At 45.5% G+C, this 25000-nt stretch overlaps 1 protein-coding gene and 1 long non-coding RNA gene across 2 annotated transcripts in view; both read left to right on the top strand.

Annotated features, from left to right (window-relative positions):
- pdlim5b (PDZ and LIM domain 5b) overlaps positions 1 to 21346 on the top strand; it is a 68202-nt gene extending 46856 nt beyond the window's left edge. The window contains exons 6-13 of the mRNA XM_080834062.1: positions 3372 to 3547; positions 6063 to 6093; positions 10149 to 10270; positions 13872 to 14061; positions 16431 to 16611; positions 18842 to 18962; positions 19453 to 19568; positions 19920 to 21346. Coding sequence (XP_080690188.1) covers positions 3372 to 3547; positions 6063 to 6093; positions 10149 to 10270; positions 13872 to 14061; positions 16431 to 16611; positions 18842 to 18962; positions 19453 to 19568; positions 19920 to 20009 — 1027 coding nt within the window. The 3' untranslated portion in view covers positions 20010 to 21346. The remainder of the gene's footprint in view (positions 1 to 3371; positions 3548 to 6062; positions 6094 to 10148; positions 10271 to 13871; positions 14062 to 16430; positions 16612 to 18841; positions 18963 to 19452; positions 19569 to 19919) is intronic.
- A 599-nt stretch (positions 21347 to 21945) lies between these two features.
- LOC308362261 overlaps positions 21946 to 25000 on the top strand; it is a 49571-nt gene continuing 46516 nt past the window's right edge. The window contains exon 1 of the long non-coding RNA XR_013968577.1: positions 21946 to 22084. This is a non-coding gene — a long non-coding RNA (uncharacterized lncRNA). The remainder of the gene's footprint in view (positions 22085 to 25000) is intronic.

The raw sequence follows: 25000 nt of genomic DNA on the forward strand, positions 1-25000 counted from the left end.
TGTGTGTGTGAGAATGTGGAACACAGGGGAAGCATCTGTGATGGTGTTCCATGCCCCGCCACAACCTTGTACGTGTGTGTGTGTGTGTGTGTGTGTCAGCTCTCAAATATTTAGTGATGGAACAGAAATGTGATGGAAAGTGTCAGTGATACGTGGGGATTGAGCTTCCCCAGCCAGACCCAGTTGTTTCCAGTGTCTCTCCTCCAGATACATTGCACCTGTTGAGACATAATTATGGTGAACTGACACTACTTATACTATACTTAGTGAAGTTCAGTTTCTGAGTGTGAACTTCTATATGTGTGCTGTCTCACATCTACTCAGTGATTGGACAGAAGAGTGATGGACAGTCCAAAGTGATGGGAACAGTTTCTGAAATGACAGTGCACAGGGGCTGCGTTCTTATTCACGGCAGTAGTTCAGATTCTGAGAGTGAACTCAAGCTTGGCTCTTACTCATTCCCCTGACCTTGCATCCGTTTGGTCAGTATTTGAAACATGGAAACCCTGACTCTAGTGACGCATTGCAGTAGGATCTTCTGTGGTCGTTCAGGCAGATTTGTAGGCTAGATGATTGGCTGAGAAAGACTCCACATCACTTCAAAGGATCAGTTAATTGACACTTCAGTCTCCCAGTCACAAGGCTTATGTCATGCGGCTTGATTCGAGTTTGGAGTGGATTTGAGGTTTATGGCCTGCTCAGATTGTATGTGATGATAGCGTGATGTGATGTATGTAAGCAAGCACAGTAAACACGCAAGGTGACGTATAAAGATGGTCTTGAGTCAATGCACTTACTCAACATCCTAATATTAACTATCTTGGGAATTATTTCTTTCTCCTGTGCAGGTAAGAAACTGCATGTGTGTTTGTGTGTGTGTGTGTGTGTGCTCACTCGTGAGTGTTTGGTTTCACGTGTCTGTGAAGCATCTCCGAGGGGTTCTTCCAATGAAAATGCCATTCTTCTGTTTTATTTCATCGTTTCACTTTTCTCTACCTTTTCGTTCCATCGCTCCCCTCTTTTTCTCAACAGAAGCAGCCTGTAGTGACCAAGTGAGTGTGTTCATGTGCCTGTGTGTGTGTGTGTGTGTAAGTTTGTTTGACTTGGTTCCTGATTTGGGTTCCTGCAGTGAAATTGACTTGCATGCTTTATAAACACCGGCCCCACCCCACCCCACCACCACCCTCTGACTAATAGTTCCTTCATTTAGCGTAGCGCTGTCAGGACATGAAGCCGCTGCCTACGGAAGATCGGAGGGGATTCAGCTGTCAGTGTGTGTCATGACCACAGATTCGTCATCAGCCACAGCGGTTTGCTCCACTCCCCCCCTATGCTACCATAGCCCTCCCCCCCCCCCCCCCCCCCCGCCCCCGCCCCCCCTTACCATAACCCTGACCCACAGTCAGTTCAGTGGCTCACTGCACACTCTTTAGTGTGTTAGTTTACAGAAGTACCTCAGCCTTACTCGTGTACTATCGGCCTCTGATTAGTCAGAATGTGGATGCGGTTAGCATCACTCCCTCGACAGACATAAATCTGATCCTGTGTCAGTTATCGCACCGGTGCAGCTCATTTCACTGTTCTCTTGAAGATGAATAGGCCCAGAATTAAATGTTCCTGACGTGAGGGAAAAGATGATTAAAGGGGAAGTACGATTAAATGGAGTAAGTGTTTTGGCCTCGAGTATAGTTGGCTTCAGTTAACGTTCTCTGGTTTGAGTATGCCACTGTATTGACACCATCACTTACCTAAGATCGTTCCGCTATAATGCTGTCTGTACTGAATAAAGAACTAAAATAGGTGCATCTACTTTTGATTTTTAAAGTCATTGTGACCTCGAATTTGATCTCTGCCCCTATGGTCGCATCTGTTACTGCCACACTGCTGACCTCAGAGGGCACCATAATGCACTGTTGCAGTCTCACACGCATGTCATCACGCCCTGGTGCAGAGTGAGTGGGTGGCATCTGTGGGTGTCTGTCTTCCCTGTCAATGTGTTTATTTAAGGCCAGCCATTAATTACACACGATACTCCGGTGTGTATTAATAGCAGAGCTCTCCATTTCACCGTTCTCTACAGAACACACAGACATGGATATATCACTCAGACATGTGTAGAGACAAACACACACACACACACACACACACACACACACACACACACACACAGACACACAGGGAGAGGCAGAGACACCATACTTAAACACCCAATGTGCTCCTTGCTTTGAGCACAGATCATGGGAAACGGGAAATCTGCATTCAAGCAGTGTTGGCTCAAAGCGTTTGAAAAAAAAAAAAAAGACTTCTATTCATATACCAGTCAGCCAATTAGACCGGTCCCACAGTTGCCACCTAGTGGTGATAAGCCATAACTTATCACCAAGGGGATATTACATCTTGGCTATAAGCCAGTACTAAAACAAGCCAAAATAACTCATTTCCTTGCTGACAGTGGAATGTGACAAGATAAATATTTGCCTGTGATGCTGTGTGTGATAATAACAGTATTGAATTAGTCAGAGACCTCTTTCCTCTACTAACTCACATATCTCCTTAATCAGATATAATTGTCTTCCCTAAAAGGATACCTGTTTGTGTTTCTGGTCGATTGTAATGACATCCAGATATTTTTTTGTCTTGACCCTGGTTTATTCAATTACTCTACTTTTCTACTTTCCCCCCTCCCTCTTAGTGGACCCCAGAGTATTCTGAAGTAAGTGGTCTCTTGTGGGATATTTTGTAGAGGAATTTGGTTTGTTTAGTTTAGTAACGTGGTTAGTTTATCTGTGGCAAATCTCTCTGTCCTCCCTGTCTTCTGGTTCTCCTCTGTGTCTCCTCTCTCACCGTCACTCCTCCGCTGCATTCCGTCTCTCCTCTGCTCTCTGTCCACCTCAAGGAAAATTCCTCCCAGGTAAACAGGAAAGATCTGTGTGCGTATGTCTCTGAGTGCGTGCGTGTGTTTGTGTGTGTCTATGTCTGTGTGTGTGTCTATGTCTCTGAGTGCACATGTGTGTGTGTGTGTGTGTGTGTGTGTGTGTGTGTTTGTGTTTGTGTTTGTGTTTATTTGGAAATCATCTGGAAATGTTTTGTTTTTGTTAGTTTGTTTTCTGGAGTGTAGAGACCGTTGGAGAACATTGTAATTCAGGGAGGATGAATAACAAAGTCACAGAGACATATAAGTGGCCAGCAGAGAGCCAATAGTAATAGAGTTACATTATGAGTGTTGCTGTGGTTATGATGATGGTACAAATTAAAACGGTGAGCCTAATTGTGATGTTATGACAGTGATGATTATGTCATACACTATGATTAGTCCTTACTGAGTGTGTGTGTGTGTGTGTGTGCGTGTGTGTGTGTGTTATCGTCCCCAGGACGGCGAAGAAGCCTGTGTTGACTGCGGAGCGTGAGGTGGCCCCGCCCCCGGCCCCGGTGTCCCACAGCAGTAAGCAGCGTCTGATGGAGGACACGGAGGACTGGCACCCGCGCACCGGCACCTCACAGTCCCGCTCCTTCCGCATCCTGGCCCAGATCACCGGCACCGAGAATGGTACGCTCACCAACCTCCTCCTCCTCCTCCTCCTCCTCCTCCTCCTTCTCCTCCCTCCTCCCTCTCCTGACTGATGCCTCTCTCCCCAGGCTCTGTCATCTCTCTTCCCCTCACTACGGCTTCTCCTCTTGCTTCAGCCATTTTCATTTCAGTCACACTCCCCCTCTCTGGTCTCCTCCCTCATCCTCTCCATTTCTCTCATTTCTCCCATTGTTCTCTTCTGTTCTTTCTGTTTGTTTTACTTATTCCTCTCCACGTCTTTCTGTTCTCTCGCTCACTCTGCCTTTCCCTTTTGCTTCCTGTCCTTAGTGTGGTAGGATTTCTGGATTACAGTCACACACACACACACACACACACACACACACACACACACACACACACACACACACACACACACACACACACTTACACATACACACACATGCAAAGTACACAACGTAGCGACGGGAGAGAGCAGTCACCCCACCCAGCCTTGAACCAGGGTGCCAAAGCAGCACCCTGACCACAATGCCAAACAGCCAGGCTCGTTGGTATGGCAGTCAGAGCACATACTCAACCGTAGTGATGGCAATCAAACGCACACACACACACACACACACACACACACACACACACACACACACACGCTCCCACAGATGAACTTATTTAACTTGGGCAGCCTTCTTCTCACTCAGCTCCTCAGTCTTACTGCGCCATAACTCTCCTCTTGTCACATCGGCTCTCTCATAGCCATCCCACTCTCTTAATAACATCACCTCAGAAAGCCATGACACACTAAAGCATCTCTGAGCCATACTGACACGCACTAGGTTTACATTATCTGTAGAGCCTTTGCATCAGTCTAAACTCACCAGTCATGTAAGAGATAAAAAAACAAAGTATGTGTGTGTGTGTGTGTGTGTGTGTGTGTGTGTGTGTATGTGTGTGTGTGTGTGTGTGTGCTGTATGGTTCTTCCATAGGAAGGGGAATACTACACACCTCTCATGATAGGGTATACGCACACATACACATGCCAGCATCGAATGCAGGAATAGATAGTGGCCCAGTAAGCCTGGTGCCATTTATCTACAGACAGGTCTGGCACAAGGCCTTGGTGTAGAGGAAGGCGTAATACAGGGGCATGATGCCAGGCTATAGATTTCTGCCCTGAGTGCCACTGTCCTGTCAACACTCCTGTAGCGCCAGGCTTACTGTGCCACTCTGCCCTTAAGCTCTGGCAGCCCTGCCTGGCGTATGTGACGGGAGGATGCCCCGGGGCTCAGCTGTGCTGAAGTGTGTGTGACAGGAGTGTGACAGGAGTTTCCGACGATGTGATTGGCTCAGATAGTCTCTTCAGGCCGCCGCACGTTGAATGAGGGGGGAATAAAGGGGGGCACAAGGTGCAGTAGCCCAGGCAAAGGACCTAGGGTCAGGCCAGTCAGATTTATGCAGATGGACACGAGCGTGTTTGCACAGCTGGGCTGGATGGGAATGCTGCTTGGTAGGTTAGCAACCTCAGAATGTTCCTCCCACACACACACACACACACACACACACACACACACACACACACACACACACACACACACACACCATACCCACACCCATACAACAGACACATACGCAAACACATCATTTCAGACATGTGCATATGGCAGGCACTTCACACTCAGACACACATTCACACATGCGCCTATGCACAAGCAAATAGGTACAGGCTTTCACACACACACACACACACACACACACACACACACACACACACACACACACACACACACACACACACACACACAAACACACATTCCCACAGATGAACCTTTTTTAACTTTGGCTAAAGACAATAGCACATGACAGAAGCAGCGTGCTGTGGTAACTGTGTTATGTTCACAGAAAAAGCCGTAACGTGATCTACAGCATGTGAAGACATTAGTGATTAAGTTATCTGCGGTCTGTTTGAAACCACCCAGAATCATCTTAGCTGTCTATTTATCTTCTTCAATATATATTCACAAAAGACAATATCCAGTTTTATACAGCTTTTGTTAAGTGTATAATAAGCATGCAGTGATTTCGTTTTATTGTCTTCAGTGATTGGGGCAATTGGGGGCAATCAATTTATTAACAGAGAAAACATTAATTATCAGTGGAGTCTGAGTCAATTTTGCATCAATAAAAAGCTCAATGAGGGTATGAAGTTACGTTTATGCACATGTTTCCCAAGCATCTCGCCTGATGTGTTGACTACTACGCACACTGTTGACCACATCAGTAAAACAGGGAGTACAATTCCAACAGCTCACCATTTCAACTCCAGGCACAATCTGTCAAACTCATGTTGTCCTAAGCCATGATTTGTGTATGTTGTTCCAATGGGCCTCTACCAGTTTGTACTGTTTATTATTTACTAAGCTTGTCATTCATTTCTCATACATGGAGGAACTTTGTCATTTATCTCTCTCTCTCTCTCTCTCTCTCTCTCTCTCCCTCTCTCTCTCTCTCCTTTCTCTCTCTCTCCCTCTTTTGTCTCCTCAGATCAAGCTCCAGAGAACAGCTCTGCAAAGAAGTAAGTGGCTGCTGGTGGTCTGTCTGTCTGCACGGGCTCTGGTGCTGTGGTTGTGATTTTCACTCGGCACGAATGCGAGCGTGACTGGCAAGCGAGTGTTTTCGTTACCGTTGCTAAGCATGTCGCCCGTGAGGGCTCGGCTAACTCGGGCCCCGTCACGCTCCTAGCGGCCGGGGTTTTCCCGGAGTTTCCGGAGTGTTCCTGAATGTTCCGGAGACTTCCAAAGGGATACAGCGGGTCTCCACATCTGAGAGGCCCACGGGAGTGGCCTGATGATAGGCCTGACCAGTGTTCTGGCTGGGTCCACCTGGAAGAGGGAGATGCTCTCATTTTCTGGAGTTTGCCCTCAAACCAGTCGTGTGCGCAAATGGGGTGGTGTCGAAATGTCTGTGGGCCAATCATGTGGGATCATGGGAGATTGAGTTTTTCCAGGAAAACATAACCGATGTGTGGGATCGTCCGCAGAAGGGCAGATTACCCAGATCAGCAGTTGGCATGGGGAGAAAGGGGTTGTGTGGTAAACACTAGGCTCACAATTCAAACCAGCACCATCATTTTCCACATGGGTCGTTTCAACGTAATGATGGTTAGCCCAGAAAGCATTTGGGTAGATGTCATAGACCCCATGTTTGTGTGTTGTGTTTATGGGTGCATGTGAATGCGTGCGATGGCTGTGCATGCTAGCCTGTTTGCATGTGCACTTGTGGCTAGCCTTGCTTTTTCAATAGCTTCCTGTAGCCCTTCTTCTCTCTAAATTGCTTTCTTCATTTCCTCGTTTGTCCGTTTCCTCTCTCCTCCACGCTCCGCGCTGCCCTCGTCTCACGCTCCCTCTGCTGGGTTGCCAGGGTGACCAAAATGGACCCGGCAGTGGTGGGGCCCATGTACAACAAGCTGCGCGACTGGCATCACGGGGTCTCAGCCAGAGTGCTCAACGTGCAGTAATCTAGGATCCGTGTGTGTGTGTGTGTGTGTGTGTGTGTGTGTGTGTGTGTGTGTGTGTGTGTGTGTGTGTGTGTGTGTGATTGTGTGTGTGTGTGTGTGTGTGTGTGTGTGGTGTGTACCTGTGTGTGAGTGTGTGTGTATTCATTTGTGTGTGTGTGTGTGAGTGTTAGTATGCGGTGTGTACCTGTGTGTAAGTGTATGTGTAATCATTTGTGTGTAAGTGTGTGTGTGTGTGTGTTTATGTGTTAGTATGTGGTGTGTACCTGCGTGTGAGTGTGTGTGTGTGTGTGTGTGTGTGTTTGTGTGTGTGTGTGTGTGTTTGTGAGTGCAGCACACTGAGTGAATAGTTCTTAAATTAGAAAAAAAAAATCCTAATGATTTACAGTATGCCTGGGAAATGTATATTAAATTAGTGCCCAGAGGGACAAATGTGTGAATGCAGTCAGGAGAGCAGCGGACCTGTTTAAGCGCTCTGTCCCTCCAGTGTGCATGCCTTTCCTGAGAAGACTACCCTTTTATTGCCTTTTGCTTTTCTTTCATACTGTTCATAGTGTTAAACACTATGTTAGAACATTGATTTCTATTTCTTCCCTCTGTTCTATTTAGACTGTAGAATAATATACATTTAAATAGAATTCCTGATTTACTCTCCTCACTCCTTTTTTCCCTTGTGCACTATCATATAGTTTGGTCAATAAAGTCTCTCTGTTTACTCTCCTCTCCTTTTCCCTGCCTCTTCTCTCTATGGTGCTTTGGTGCTGCATGCGTCATGCTTCTGTCAATAATAGAACAATAAGGTTATTTCACACATGGCCATACCCTTCTGCCTAACAGCCTGTTCGTTCAGTCCAGTAACCTGGCACTTGGTAGTTTAATTACATTGAGTAAAGCTCTGTATTATGTGCTGTTATTTTGCTACTTTAAGAGCTGCAAGGTCTGATGAAGAAACTGAGGGCAGTCTCTTGAGGTCTTAGCCGGGAGGCTTTAAACACTCCTGTGTAATTGGAATATGATGTTATGTGTTCTTAGGCCCCAGTCAAAGCTTCTGTACACAGCGGTGCAGGTGGTTTACTGAATCAGTGTGTGTGTGTGTGGGGGGGGGGGTGTAACTGAGCCTTTTCTGTTCCTCCCTTCTATCACTGATTCTAGCTGATGGCGCCACCTTGTGGCTAATGCAGGTCAGTGCGTTAGACTGTCTGTATTTCTCTCACTCTCTGTCCAGTGTGAAGGCTTTTGACTGTAGGCACAGATAACACAGGAACACAGGCTTCAGCCAGCTAAGTCTTGACTGGACATCACATTCACTTATATTTATGATTTGAGTTATGGCTAGCTCATATCCAATGCATGCTCAAGCCGGGTTTACTGCTTGATTTACGTCACTTCTTATACAGGCTTTAGCCATTCAAAATGTCAACAGCCAATAAGCCACTGGACAGATCCAAAGGTTTAACAGCAATGTTAAGAATGCAAAGATTATTAGTTCTCCCTCCACGCTTAAGGCCAAAACCTTCAGTATTCAGAGGTCACCAACAGTGTCAACACACAGGACCTTTTGCTCAATGTCTGTCCATCTGCTAGTAAACATGGCTTGGCCAGAGGTGCCTCCTGTGGCTGTTGATTTGATATTACTGACAGAGAGGCTGGTCTATAAAGCAGTACAGTCATTTGTGTTGGAAGCAAATACTGTACAGCAAAGTAATTAGCAAAGGTTAAAATTTCCCTCAGGATTAATAAAGTATCCATTTATCTATCTATCTATCTATTTATCAGCCTGTCTATCTAATGGAGGGAATTGTTGTTGGGCCTCACAAAATGATTTCTCCTGTTCATTTTTGGGCAGTTTCTGAAATTCTGTTTGGAATACTCAAGCTAGCCTCAACTCCCCTCTCGCTGCACAGTCAAACAGTGTCAGTCAATCAGAAGGCTCCAAGAGTCCAGCATCCCTGCATTGCCAATTAAGTTGCGTGCGCCTCACACGTTGAGGAGAGGAAGTGGACTCCTGCGGTGGCGTTGCGGAGTGCGACGAGTTACCCACAGTAGCTTCAGTATTACATGAAATGACATTGAAAGTGTATTGTGAAGAAACAAAGGTGGGTGTCTATTGAACTAACTTTTATATTCCTTAACTTACTTTACTGTATTTAATGAATACTTCCATTCCTGTGAACAAGTTTAGCATCAGCAATGGCACGGTAATTAGGACTCTTTAGCCCAATTCTCTTGTAGAGCTTGCCATTTGTGGCAGAAAAGAGTATGTGCTCATTAAATTCTCATCTCAGTCGGTCTGTAGCGCTCAGTAATTAGTTTCTTTCAGCTGCTGAGTTGAGTTTTGAGTCACTGTGCTACCAACGGTAACGTCAGTTATGATGGGGTCATTGCATTGCTCTCTGCACACCTCCCACACATCACTAGGAATTACTTCACAAAGAGGAGAACTAAACTTCAGAGTCAGTAATTAAAAAGTAGTTTGTTTACTTCAAGCTGCCACAAGGCTAAGTCTTTATATTCATACAACACCAGGCCTTAGAGACGTAGGTGTTGTGTCAAATTTTTAGACCACAGCTAAGCTATGTTAAGACAAAAAAAGGAGAGGTTGAGAAAGACTGTATACCATACTTTGCAATTGTGGTCACACTGAATAGTGCTTTAAAAAGATGTTCCTGAGAGATTCAGAAGCCCCTGACTGAGTGCTTAATGGACGAGAGAAGATAACAAGGTTGGAGCAGCATTCAGGGTGGGGGTGTTGAGATGGCAAGACTTCACTTCTAGTTTGGTACACTCTGTTTCTATGGATACCGAGTCCACAACAGATCACTTCCAGGCATCCTTCAGCAGCTCCCAGGGAGCATCACTCAGAGGTTCAACACTACAAGAAGGTCTGAGAAAGAAACATACTGAGTAGTTTACAACCTTGATGTCATATCTGGGAACAGATTGTGTCCAATATGTTAGGAATTTAAAGGGCTATAGATTGTGTTATTCTCAGTATAACTTATTCCAGTAAATGTACTGTGTGTAAAGAAATGCATCTACATCCAGTGGACTTTTTCTAAATCCCTACATTTCTAAATTCTGTTCTGTTCTGTTCTCTTTTCTTCTCCTGTCCTCAGTGAAGTGGTGGATGAACTCCACTCCAGTGCTCCGCTGAGATCCAAAGTGTCTGTAGGCCCTCGCCATGGTAACGGAGTTGCCCCGCCCTCCTCCAAACCCTGGCAGTCCGGAAACACAGCAGGTACCCCAGTCTTATCCTGAACCCTTTGCACCATACAACCAGAACGCTTTTAATCAACACAGCCACAACACACACACATAGACAGGCACAACAAAATTCATGCTCATAAACTCAGATTCATATCTCCACTTATCAGACAGATTAGGAAGGGTCTCAAAGACGGGATTCAGGGACATGATTATGGAGGCACTCATGCAAGCTTTGATTCCCCCGAGTTGTGTGAGGTCACCCTTTTAGACGCTTAATTCCAGATTCTCCTCGGTCAGAATGGGTAAATGAAGTGTGAAATTGCCCAGTAACACACTAGATTCACTCTTTCTTCCTCTGGCACCGCTGATAAAATGCCAGCATCTCCTGGGATCGGATCGGACCGAAGCGCAGTTCAACAAGTATCCAACAGGTGTCACTACATACTTTCCAAACACGTTTTTCATAGCAGCCAGTTTAGGGCATTTTACATACTGTCCTCATGTCAAATGAAATGCTTTGCTGTCCACATGTAACATAATAATATAGGGTATTATTAATTTCAACACTTAAACTAGTGAAGTGCAAAACATGGTCTCCCCTTGTATTCCTAGGGATGATAGTTTTTTGACCGTGGGTGTAGTTTTATAGCTTCTCAATGATAACAGTAGTGTTTTGGTGGTCATTTGTTAGGGCGCAATGCTTTAAGGATTCATAAGCCAATTGTCCTGCAAGCCTCTGCCATGTAACTCAGGCATAAACCATGAGCATCCAGTCGGTGACAGGTGATGGATGCGGAGTGGGGCTTAGGGGGGTGGGGATGCAGGGGAAGATCTGCCTAATTAGAGTCTGTTAGTGGGTATCAGAGTGCTTCCAGACCCTCTGTGCCCAGGGAGGCTTCATTGGCTGGGAGATTACGGTCCCTTTCGAACACACACAGACCACAGTGGGCTCACACTGGACATATGGGACCCATTTCATGCAAACGATCCCTGCAGCAAACCTCACATTTGGACTGAAGTAGCAGTACACGTCCTTTTCAAGAATGCAGACCCAAATTCATAATCTGCATTCAGTGTATAGCTATGTAGTTAACTCTTTATTGCTTCAAGTCAGGGTGTAGATTTAGTACAACTTATGTTTAAGTATAAACACTAGAGGGGTTTCAGAACCTTATTTTGCAATTCATTTGAATAATCCTTGACAGTGAAGTGGACTTTTGCCAAGAAGCAGAGATGAAGGACCTCTGGTACTTGGGGATTGAAATGTGAAAACCTCTGAAGGGCATGCAGGGAACTTAAGGGAATCGCAAATAAGCCAAGAAGATCAACACAGCATTAGACATGTGATGGGAACTCAGAGAGGTAGAATCGTGCTATATCTTGAATTCTAGGTAGGTGAGGTCTGTGTACGTATGCATATAATGAAAGGCGTCAGCTGATGTGTTCATGTGCCAGACTGGACTAGAGCAAAGTTTGGAGATGAAATAGGAGCTCCTGATTTGTTCCATCATACATTAATGGGCAGTTAATCAAAGTGATGAATTATGGACTGTCAGAATCCCCCCCTGACGGTCCATCTGGAAGGTCTGGATATAAGCTTAATGAGTTGGATGAGTGGACTTCCCTACCAAAGGGAGCAGTGCTATAGATGGTCATGAGGAGAGAGGTGCTGAGGAGCATCCATGCAGGTAAAGGAAGGAGGAGGGCTGGATACAGACGTGGACACCATGAGGCAGAGACTCTGGAGTCTGATCCGATGAAGCTGTTGGATGTGCTGATACAATGTGTCTCACAAGAACCAGAACTGTGTAGGCCCTTCAAGGAGATCTCACTTCAGTCACACACACACACACACACACACACACACACAGTATGCGTGTGCATTCACATACATGCACAAATCTGGAACAAACGCACACACTTCCACATATGCATACATACTTGGCACACAATCCCCCTGCTGGAAAAGGCATGTTGCTGGCACAATTACACACAAAGAAAAGAACAAACATATTCTGCATACACACACCCTGCTTGCACATGCAACACTTTTTAGCACACACTTTAGCACACACACACAAACACTCACACACTCACTCTCTCACACACACACACACACACACGCACGCACGCACGCACACACACACACCCACACACACACACACACACACACACACACACACACACTCTCTCACACATCTTTGCTCCAGCTGAGCGGCTCTGGCCTCTGGCAGAAGCAGAGGAGACATCCCCCAGATGTTAATCAGATGAAGATAAGACCTGCGCTGGTTCAGTGACTCACAGCACCACACATCTCTCTCCAGCCAGTGTATCATTCTCTCCTCTCCACACACACACAAAACACACACACACACACACACACACACACACACTCACAGCACCACACATCTCTCTCCAGCCAGTGTATCATTCTCTCGTCTCCACTCTCTCTCTGTCTCTTTCGGTTTCACACTCTCCACCACGCTCTTCCTCTTCACCAGAGCCCCTTCTGTCATTCTAGATTTCTCTCTTCTTTGACTTCTTTTTTTCTCTGCACATCCTAAACATATATCCTCCTCCTCACGCTCCCCTTCTCTCTCCTCTCCTTCCTTCTCCCAACCTCTCTTTTTCTCCACACTCTTTCGCTTTCCCCTTCTTTCAGCAGACATATTCCCATTGCTATCCCACCTCCCTGTTAGCTCTCCTCCTCTGACCCCCCCCCCCCCCCCCATGACCCCCTTCACTGGCCCCATCTTTGATTCTGCTACCCCCAACCCCCTCTTCCCCCAAATGGTGCCTCTCTATTTTGCCCTCTTTAGGGACTTGACCTTTGACTCCCCCTGTCTATCCACCGGAGGGGTAAAAGAAGGACAGGATTGTCCTGGCATTCCTGTCCCGGTATTTTGGACCCAGGGGTTATTATTCCAGGTGTCTCCCCTGTGCTGGGAGTGTGTTTTTCTCTGCTTCGGAAGGGAAAAGCAATCCCTTTGTTTTGGGGTGTTTGTGTGTGTGTGGTGGTGATAGGGGGGGGGGTGGGGGTAGTGTCGATGTCCAATTCACAGATGGATAGGCAGAGGACTACTGACAAAAATAGGCTGGAGGCTGTCTGAGGGCACATCCAACACAAACACACACCTGCACACACATTAATATTGTTGTAAGTTAGGAGGCAAAATCATAACCTTGATTTTGTTGGAAAAGTATTCCTATGCTGCTCTATGAGATGTGGTTATGTTAGAACATGAATCAGGGTTTTACGCACAGTTTAGAGTACTTCATGCACCTGATTAGGAAGATTTCTCTGGAGAACGACCTGTGCAAATGTATGTGTTTGTGTGTGTATGTGTGTGTATGTGTGTGTATGTGTATGTGTTTGTACGTGTATGTGTGTGTATGTGTATGTGTGTGTATATATATATATATGTGTGTGTGTATGTGTGTGTGTGTGTGTGTGTGTGTGTATGTGTGTATGTGTGTGTATATGTGTGTGTGTGTGTGTGTGTGTGTGTGTGTGTAAGTGTGTGTGTATATGTGTATGTAGTATCTGTATATGTGTGTGTGTGTGTGTGTGTGTGTGTGTGTGTGTGTGTGCCACTGAACGTTCTCACTTCCCTGCTACCTCCATCTACCAGGTCTGCCCAAAGCGGGTACCCAGCCATCCTTCGGCCGGGTGAGCAACGCCAACAGCGGTCCCAAGGTGGCGCCAGCACGCCCCGCCCCCCAGCCTCACCCCATGGACCAGGACTCGCTGGTGCAGCGCGCCGAGCACGTAGCGGCCGGAACACGCACGCCCATGTGTGCCCACTGCAACGTGGTCATCAGGTCCGAATACTGGCACTCAACACACAGGACACGATGCAAGATAGGGCACTCAACACAAAGGACAAGATGCAAGATAGGGCACTGAAAGAGCAGCGTGTAGCAGGCACACAGCAGAGCAGGCCAGAGTAGAAGAGTTCTCTGATCTGCCACCAAAGCTTGAAATTGGGATTGGGTCAAACTTCAGAGACAGCTGAGCACATTGACCTTTACTGAACAATTCCAACAAAACAGGTTTATTTAAATAAGGACAGATGTATGTCTATTTTATAAACATCATTACATATTTAATACCCTGTAACTGTCAGGCCGGCCAAAAGTCCTCCTACAGTCCGCACATGCACACCACACTAAAAAGTGAAACTAAATTGAAGGACTAGCCAATATGCCTGTCTCTTTCTGAGAAAGTGCTGCAGTTATTCTCCCTGGCTGCCATAGAATAATTTGCTATAATAAAAAGATCAGGTTAATTTTCCCCCACTTTTTGTTTTTCCTCTTGAGCTCTTTGATATGCGACTCTCTTCTTGGGTCTGGTCTCCTCCACCTCCACACTGTTCTGTTCTGTTCTCAAGAGCTGGTTTAAGCAGAGCTGGAGGGTCACTGTCGCCTAGTCACTTCTGCCTCATTAATCCCCCATGACAGGCCACTAGCCACAGCACCCACACTCCTTAATTAAAGTTCACTTTCCTCCGCTCATGTCCTTTAGTCCTCAGGGCCACAGACTGGCTTCTCCCTTTCTCTCTCTTTCTCTCTCCCTCTCCCTCTCTCTCTCTCTCTCTCTCTCTCTATCTCTCTCTCTCTCTCTCTCTCTATCTCTCGCTCCCTTTCACTCTCTTCCACTCTTTGGTTCTCTTTCTTGGACTCTTTTCCTCCCTGTCTTGCTCCCTCCTTCTCTCTATCCTTTTCTCTCTTCATCCCACCCTCCCCTCCTCTCATTCGCTGTCTTCATTTCTCTCTGTCTCTCATGTCTCCATCCCTCCATCCCTCTGACTCACCCTCCTGCCCGTGGTGTAACTGACACCAGCTCCGAACAACAGCCCCACTGCCTCCCTGAGACGGCCTCTTCGTCTCGGTGACATTCAAGCCCCGACGCGCCCCCTTGCCCGCACGGAGAGACCCTCTCTGAGTGCTTTTTGTTTTGCCCCTCAGCTAATCAGCCCATTTGTAACTTGCTTCCCCCCCGGCAGACGTTACGCATGCAACTGATGACCGTCCACAGATAGGCCCCTGTACAGGCCCACTCTACCAGCTCTGGACATTCAGTGTCCTATGTCAGGTTCTGGACATAACCCTGGTGGCAATGTCAAGATTCCTCAGGTTTAAAGTTACACCCCCAACTTCTGAAGATATGTCTGATACAGGCTATTTAGTACTGGAGAGCACTGTTAGGGGAAAAGCCATCCTTTAACCTTTAATGTATTGCTCACACATAAGTGCCTTACCTTTAAATGGCCTAGAGCAGTGGTCCCCAACCACCAGGCCGCGGCCCGATACCGGTCCGTGAGGCATTTGTTACCGGGCCGCACAGAAAGAATAAATAATTTATATAATTTCCTCTGTATTCATTATTAGCGTCTGAGAGGTGTTTTATTTTGAAAAATGACCGGATTTTCTAGGACGTATCACCTATCACCTGTGCCTCTTGTCACTTCAAGACGCTTGTCTCGTTCAAGTGATACGTCACTCAAAAAGAGTCCCGCAAACTAGCGAAAATGAGTACTTATTTGAAAAGGCCCACTAAGGAGCCTACGGCCTCCAAAACATAAAGCTTCTTTTAACAGACAATACCAGGAGTCATACTTAAAATACGGGTTTATCGCAACAGGTGATTCTCACGCAACAAGTCTGCTCTGTATAATATGTGGCGACAAGCTAGCAAATAAGCTTTTATAGACTCCATTCTATCAAACTCGCGCTTGCCTCACAGGTGCAATTGATTGATTCACATCAATATGAATGGATGACATGATTTACAAGTGGTGAAAAATTACACCTTGAAGCCGGTCCGCGGAAAAAATTGCCTCGTTAAACCGGTCCGTGGTGCAAAAAAGGTTGGGGACCCCTGGCCTAGAGGAATGAAATGAGAAAAAGTCTGACATCTGACCTATACATGCTAATGTCTATTTTAGCATAAGGATGTAAACAAATAAAATAAAGACATATAAATTGTTTTCATATTATAGTGGGGTGTGTGGGTTTTGCATGTTCATTGAAATTAATTAAATTAAAAGTTATTCATTCAGTGGTTTTAACTGAAAAGTAATCATGAGAATTACACTCTTACTCCGTGTCCAATGTGATATGTCATTAAAGTGGATGCCAATGTGTCACTCAAGTCTCCCTCACGTGGTCCCTCTCGTTTCCCTGCTCAGGGGCCCGTTCCTGGTGGCCATGGGGAAGGCGTGGCACCCGGAGGAGTTTAACTGCTCCCACTGCCGCACCTCGCTGGTGGAGGTGGGCTTCGTGGAGGAGCGGGGCACTGTGCACTGTGAGCACTGCTACGAGAAGTACCTGGCCCCCTCCTGTGCCCGCTGCCAGGGGAAGGTGCTGGGGGTGAGTGGCCCTGGGAGGATCACACATACACACACACACACACACACACACACACACTCACTCACTCACACACACACACACACACACACACACACACACACACACACACACACACACACACACACACACACACAGAGGGAACAAGCACTGTACACACAAAAAGTGCTGGGGGTGGATGGCCCTGGCCCTGGATCACACGCAAAACTACACAACTGCACTTTAAAATTCACTAACTGCGTGTGTTGAGAAGATCTGAGCATAATTTCTTTCTTTTTTTAAGGTATAATTTACGCTCATATTTAAACTGAAAAACGGTTACCAGTTTACATTGATATGCCTTGCACAGGCAAAATATCTCCACATGGAATATGTGCCAGTACTAAAATTCAACAAGCATTTAGCTGACATGTTCTCTCCCACTTCTCCAGCACGTCTTGCAATCTCTCTCTCTTTCTCTCTCTCTCTCGCTCTCTCTCTCTCTCTCTCTCTCTCTCACACACACACACACACACACACACACACACACACACACACACACACACACATTCACAGAGGGAACAAGCCCTGTACATACTTTTTCATAATTTCCAAATCTTTTGTTGCTGCTGTACTTTCATCTTATTTAAAGGCCTATGCTGTGGCTGTTTTTTCTGCCGCTGCTATATTTTCTGAAGTCTACCAGAAAGATCTGTAGATAAACTCTGTAGGTCAGAGTTCAAAAGGTTAGTCTGAGTGAGGGTGATCTGAGGGGGTGTGAGGATCACACGGGAAACACAGGAATGCCCGAATGCCAATCTTTCCCCTCGTCAAGCGGGCTCTGGTCCTCTGGGCCTTTTCTCCTGCGCCTTCACTCGCTTTTTCTCATAAACTCCTCTGGTTCTTGGGCCCTCTTAATCTCTTGTTTTGAGTTTTCTTTCTCCCTGTCTTTCCCTCTCTTTCTCTGCCTCCCCCTTTCTCTCCCTCTCTCTCTTCTCTCTCTGTCCTCTCTCTCTCTCTGTTCTCTCTCTCTCTCTTTCTCTCTCTCTCTCTCTCTGTTCTCTCACTTTGCTCTCTCTCTCTCTGTCCTCTCTCTCTCTGTTCTCTCTCTCTCTCTCTCTCTCTGTTCTCTCACTTTGCTCTCTCTCTCTCTCTCTCTGTCCTCTCTCTCTCTCTATGTCTTTGCGGTTCTTTAATCTGGATCAGAGGAGCGGTTCATGCGCTCTCTGCTCTCTGAAGTGTCTCGATTAGCACCGGCCTCTCTGCTTTGGTGTTAGCTCCACTTCAGAGAGCTGCTGTAAGACTGCTTAAGGTGCAGCAAATGTCAGGTGTGTGTGTGTGTGTGTGTGTGTGTGTGTGTATGCGTGTGCGTGTGAGTGTGTGTGTGTGTGTGTGTGTGTGTACGTGTGTGTGTGTGTGTGTGTGTGAGAGAGAGAGAGTGGGGGGAAGAGAGAGGAAGAAGAAGGCTAGAGCCACTGATGCATGCTGGGAAGGGTCCACTAATGACTACACGGAGGAGCTGGGATATGCAGCCTGGGACAAAGTCCTGGTGCCTCTCTGGGGGATCAAAAAGGGGATCTGGTTCAAAGCTGTCTGGAAGATCCCGTTCGGAACGTCAAACCATGCCTGGGTCAGCACATGGAAGTCATCCCGAGCTCCGAGCGTTTCCCCGCAAGCTGTCTCGAAGAAAGCAAAACTGTTTTAATACAAACACAGAACCGAAGAAGACATGAAACAACATGAGTAATCTCAAAGTCATGAAAGCACTGAGTATCCCTGAAGCCAAGCCAAGCCAAGACCAACTTGCTTGAAAAAACAAACTGCCAGAGGATTGTTATACAGAACGTTCAGAAATGATAGTTCTCTCCATATTACGTATTAAGTGTGACTCATCTGTGCTTATTAGCGACCTCTCATCATTCTCAAAGTAATGAGTAACACCAGCTGATTGATGGAAAACAATGCAGAGGAACGAAAGTCACCCAAAGGCCATTCCGTATGGGGTCAGCATTGTTTTTCTGTGTTTGTCTGGAAATGGTCTCTACCATGGGAGACAAGTGTGTGACTCAAATCAAATCACCTTTGATATCATACAGTTAGGAAATGATGTTCATCGTAGAGGAAATTATGTCAGCTGTCAGGACAGTACATTGGTATGAGTGTCATGAAACTAGGGCAAAGATAGAACATGTTGCACTGCAAACCAACACAGTGGCACAGTGGTAAAGTATGTTTGTGCTTTTGGTTGGGGCAGGAAGTGATCAACGCTCTGAAGCAGACGTGGCACGTGTCCTGCTTCCTGTGCACAACTTGCCAGCAACCCATCCACAACAACACCTTCCACCTGGAGGACGGACTGCCCTACTGCGAGAAAGGTGAGGGGGCACTGTCTGTGTTTGTGTGTGTGTGTGTGTATGTGTGTGTGTGTGTGTGTGTGTGTGTGTGTGTGTGTGTGTGTGTGTGCTTGTGTGTGTGTGTGCTTGTGTGTGTGTGTGATCCTTTTTTTATTTTAAAGGTGTGTGTGTGTGTGTGTGTGTGTGTGGCATCCTTCATTTTTTTTTTAAAGGTCTGTGTGTGTGTGTGTGATGGGTTTTTGTCTCCTTCTCTCCTGCCTACTACTACTACTACTATGACAGCGATGATTGATACGTTTCTACCTGTGTTAGAGCTCATTCACATACCTTTACACCAGCATCAGACCACAGTCACACCACCACCCTGATTCAGAGCTACACCTCTCACAGCTACACTCCCACCCAATCCCCAGCCTCCACTCTCAGATCTCACATAAGCATCCACCTGACCTTCAGCATAAAAGGCAGCAGATTGCTTCAGCTGTTCATGCGGTTGTCTGTGTGCCGGCAGATTACTACGAGCTCTTTGGGTCGAGCTGTCATGGCTGTGATTTCCCTATCGAGGCCGGAGACAAGTTCTTGGAGGCCCTCGGCTTCACCTGGCACGACACCTGCTTCGTGTGTACGGTAAGTCAGCACAATGTACTGAGAGACGGAGGTAGGGAGTGTGTGTGTGTGTGTGTGTGTGTGTGGGGGGGGGGGGGGGGGGCATGTATGTATAGTACCTGAAAGTTTAAAGGAAGTATTGTCATTAATAACAAATAAATAAGACTGTAATGCACCAGTGAAAAGCTTTTGTGGCATCATATGAAAGATTAATTTCCAAAGGTATTATGGGATACTGTTTTGGTTAAGTGGTTCATTTGTCTTGTATAAAAACGAGCTATGACAGGAACATCATTTTTGATTCAACATTTTCAACCACCCGGTACTATACTCTGACTCGCCTACTCATGTCATGGTTGTGTGGTTTCGCAGGTCTGCCAGACCAGCCTTGAGGGGCAGAAGTTCTACTCCAAGATGGACAAGGCCCTGTGCCAGAAACATGCCAACACTGTCAAAATCTAACCCCCCCCCCCCCCCCCCCCACCAGGGCCCACAGAGGTGGAGTAGAGGTCAAGGTCACACAGTAAAACAAACAAACAGAGAAACAAACACACAAAGCAGATTGCCTTTTCGTCATGCTGTTGATATTTTTAATTGGTTGAAAATAGTTGTTTAAGTATACATGTGTTAAAAGGTGTCGTTGACATATTGAGGTGTTTGGTGTTGGGAACTGATGCTTTTTGTTTTCATGCACTGCTTTCATGGACAGTGTGCTGAATAGGCAGGAGATGACCAAGATGTTTTGGTGTCATGATTTCATTCCAGATGTTTCACTTTTAGGACACGTTTAATACAGAAATGGTCTCTTTCATTGCTTTCATTCAGACACTGAAGGTTCCAACATAGAATTCTAGAGTTCTAGATGGCATCCTTTATTTTAAGAGTGGAGGTGTGTACATTCCTTTTATTCCAAAAGACTGTCACTGAGAATGTAGCAGCAAGAGCCCATGCCACTAGTAACCTACTTACTCTGTTGTGCAAGGGAAAAGTAATTCTATGTTATTGGGTGGCTTGTCAGTAAGCTAATGGAGAGGACACAAACTTGGACAGCCATATAACCATGGGTTTTCTAAGATAGATAAATGTTCTGTACACAATGATTTCAACACCATGCACCCTAAGCTGAAACAAATACCTTTCTAATGGGTGGCAATTGGTCTGGTGGGTACTTTGTTGGTCTGGTGGGTACTTTGGCGGTCTGGTAGTCCACTTTGTGGGTGTAAAGATGTTCCTCGCAGCAATACTGTGCTGCTGTAAAGTTCATTTAAGAAGCCTGTGGAGAGTCAATCATCAGTGTGGTCTATGTACAGCTTTTCAGGGAAACAAAGCAGTGGAACCTATTAGGGTTCTAGGCCACACTTTTTCCTCTCACTCTTTTCAAAGTGTGCACCTTGAACACCCAATGCCCACATCTCTGTCCTCTCCTGTTGCTGAGGTCCAACTCGGTCTTATTTAACCTGCTCTATTTATTTTAGTGTAAGGGATAACTTTGGGCTTCTTAGAGCTTTGCACAATTTCACTGCACTGATGGTCCATGTAGATTAAGGGCAGTGATTGTTTTTTTGTTTTTTTAAAGACCTGTTTTTAGATGTTTAAATGATCTTGTTTTATGTAATTGCAAAGTACGTCTATCTTGTAAGGTGAAGTAAATTTTAAATGTTAAATTGAAGCCAACATTGTGCCTTAGTGTCTCCAAGTAAGTACTTGGTGCATTTTCTTTTCTCTATAAGCGGTTAGCTTTTTCGACACACAATTGTTAAAGAATATTTTGCCTTTGTACCTGTTTATTTAAAATTAAAATATTGACATCAATTTGGGAGATATAAATCTAAAAGGTATGATACGTGTCAAAGAAAACATTGGTTGGTTTTTGTTATGTTTGTTATCAGTCACTTTATGGATGTCCAAAAATTGCCATGTCTATCAGTTTTTCACAGCCATTGTCAGTATACATGTAACTTGTGGACAAGCCACTAATAAAGAGTATTGATCTGGGATAAAGCTACAAGGTATGAGTGGTTCATTTTTTACCAATAACGTCATGGCTTAATGTCCCACCCTTGCAAACCAATGCAATGTTTCTGTAACTGATGAAATATGAAATGCATCATGATATGTTAGAACTCATTTGGTAAGATGACAGTGACGGATTTGCCGAATTCTACTCAGAGTCTGAGTACAATAACAAGAATAGATGCAGACATGATAATGTATTAACATACATATATGAGAAAGTATTGAGTGTGCAGTAGTGTCACACCGCTACTGCACGACACAGGTGTGAAGAGATATCGCAGAGTACCTGAGCGAGGCAGAGTGCATTACCTTAAGATGTCGATGGTCGGAGCTGTTCTCTCCCGAAGAAAGGCACAGAGGAGTGAAAGAGGCAAGACTTGGAGGAAAGGTTGACCTGAGAAAACGTCAGACTCGAGACAAACAGCCTTGCGTAAATAGTTGAGGAGTTTAGGTATTGAATAAAGGGGGAACGAGACGTCGTAGCGGAATTTGACGACTTCTATTGACTTCTATTGGGAAAGGTGAGTAACTCGTTAAATGTACATGTGTTGGCTTGCGCGTAGTTTGAGACACTCCGAGTTCAGGACAGTGATCTGTTCAACAGAGTGTAACTGGAGTCCGTATAGTCTCCCAACCTTCTGATGCTTTTTTGCCTAAATTGGTTGCCTACTGATTTTATTACTAACGAAATTGAAATAACTGCCATGGATCAATCCTTTATCTTGAAAGAAAAAAAATCGTTATCGCACGAATAGGCTATTTATACAAACTAAGTAGTGGATGCAATTGCGTCTCTGAAATCAACCTCAGACGGCTGTAATGCAATTATTTGCTCGCTTTGTGGTCATCTTTAACACTGTGCGTTATATCTTCAGTCTGCTAGGCAACGGTCATCTGAACAACTAACATTACATATGAAGTAGCCTGCCCAACTCTGTCTTCTTTATCACGGGACGCGATTAGGGCAGGGTGGCTTTGCAAATCAGTCACGCTGATGCTGCGCCGAAATTCATATCTTCACGTTTATTATTATAAAAGAACACATCGTTTGAAACAAGATTTTTGTAAAACTCGTAATTATGTGTGTTTATTTTAGTACCCCTCTTGCTCAGTTTTTCCCTCTCCCCTCCTTCGCTTTTACCATGCGATTGAAGCCAAAAATTTGACAAGATGATTTAAATTCCAAAAAGCATCCCGTGTGCAGTCCCATCAGTTTGTGGTGACTAGAGTGATCTGTCCTTGGAAGTGAAATTGTAATCAATCTCATTTGTTACTTTGTATCTTCACGAGAACATACCACTCAAGACGTCTCACAGTCTGTACACCAACCATATACAGTTGCATTGAAAAAAGCAATGTAGTTTTCTTTGAACCAGTTAAAGTAACACATTGCAACAATTTAACACTTTTTGAGATATGGTTTTACAGGCAACTAGTTTTGGTACCATCCTCAAATTCATTTGTATTGCATATGGTCATGTGAAGGACAGATAAACACCTGTGTCTACCCCACTCGCCATCCAGGATATGCCCTATGTAGTTCTGTGTAACGGGCAAAAATGAAAGAAAAGCTTTCACACGCATGACATTGCCAGCTAAACTGCTAAAAGACACCAGTTAGTGTGCTGGCAAGCTTTTATCATTGTCACCTGGGCTCTTGGTGATGTTTGCAAGGTTTTTGCATGCCTGATAGGAAGTAAGCTTACTAGTTTTGGAACAGAACTCTGCATTGCTGCTTTAAATGTTAAATGTGTCTTTGCAGGCACCCTTTAAAAGGTTGTTTGCCCATCATTGGTGAAGGCTATGCATTAGTAGGCCTGAAAGTTTGAGGACCATATTTATCCTGAACAAACAAAAAAGTTGTTATGTTTCAGCTGTATAAGCTAAAAATATAGCAATTTGTGAACCCCTTGAAAAGCATTTCTTTGCAGTGAGTGTACCCCCGGCCCATTCCCTGGCTCCCACACTTTGGTCCAGGCCTTTCTGGCCTCGCTGTCAATGCTGTAACCACCAGCAGCTGTGTGTCAGGCTGGGTTACAGCGTGACCTGTCTGAGACTGTACGCTGATAGAGATGTGTGTGCTGATGTCCTGCCGTTACCCTACTGCTGCATAAACACCGGCGCTGACAGTTTTACATTTGGCCGTGAGATATCGGGCCATATTATTCTACTGATGACTATTGATGAGCAATGTGGAAAAAACCCTTAAACATTAACAGTGGGGCTGGCCTGGTGAGAGTGCGGTTTCAGCAGGTTGGGGTTCAGCTGAGATGATGTGGCTTATTATCAGACTGTGTGTGTGTGTGTGTGTGTGTGTGTGTGTGTGTGTGTGTGTGTCTGTGTGTGTGTCTGTGTGTGTGTCTGTGTGTGTGTCTGTGTGTGTGTGTGTGTGTGTGTGTTTTGGACAGTGGGTGAATACTGGAATTGTTCAGAGTGAGTGTGGGTGTGAATATTGGCTCGAGAGGAAGTGTTTGATGGAGTGTGGAGATTTGTATTTAGGAGACTGTCTGGAAGGTGTATACATAATGTGTGTGTGTGTGTGTGTGTGTGTGTGTGTGTGTGTTTTAAGTGTCTTGACAGTCTGTGTATAATAAGAGAGTGTGTGTTGTAATGTGGCTAAACAGTGTGTATTTGATGAGTGTGTGCTGGACATTGGCCATTACAATTGGTTTTGGTGGTTGACTAGGCACATCATTATACTCTTAGCTTTAAAACCTATAGTCATTTGTTGGAGAGGGCTGCGGCCTACTGTACGCCAGCCTCTCAGCTCATGCAGCTCCAACAGCATGACACAACCCTGCACTCTGCCCTCGGTTCACTTCTAGCGGAGAGAGTCAGCTGCCCGTGGGCGATCCGCTGACATCACGGCACTGTGGAGCTTCTGATGAGGCGCTAGCATGGGCACACAGACACTATTTCTCACACACACACACACACACACACACACACACACACACACACACACACACACACACACACACACACACACACACACACACAAACACACATTTGCTCAAATGTACTCAGATTCTCACAGGCACAGACCACAGGCAGTTATGTAGAGCCTTGCTGATCAGTCCTTTCCGCAGTTGTTATCCCATGCCTCTGATGATGACAGCTTAGACCTTAGATTGTCATCTATTGGTCTGGTACGTTACTCAAGTGGTGCATTACACAATTGATTTATGTCTGTTGTCACATTTCAGATTTCAAATGAAGCCTGTGTAGAAGAAATAATAAGAGTTAAGATTAGTTAAGACTGCTAAATATGCGTAACATTTGACAATATATTAAATGAAATGATAAAGGACCCACACAAAGTTGCATGGCAGTGGTTCATTGCTCCAAATGTCATCTGAGGGTTTTTTCTTTCTCTAAAGTGCAGCCATGGGCACAAATCCATGGCAGTTTACTCCGCATAAAGTCCTCATCCTTCT

The sequence above is a fragment of the Sprattus sprattus genome (genome assembly GCF_963457725.1).
Source record: "Sprattus sprattus genome assembly, chromosome: 3".
Taxonomy (NCBI): domain Eukaryota; kingdom Metazoa; phylum Chordata; class Actinopteri; order Clupeiformes; family Clupeidae; genus Sprattus; species Sprattus sprattus.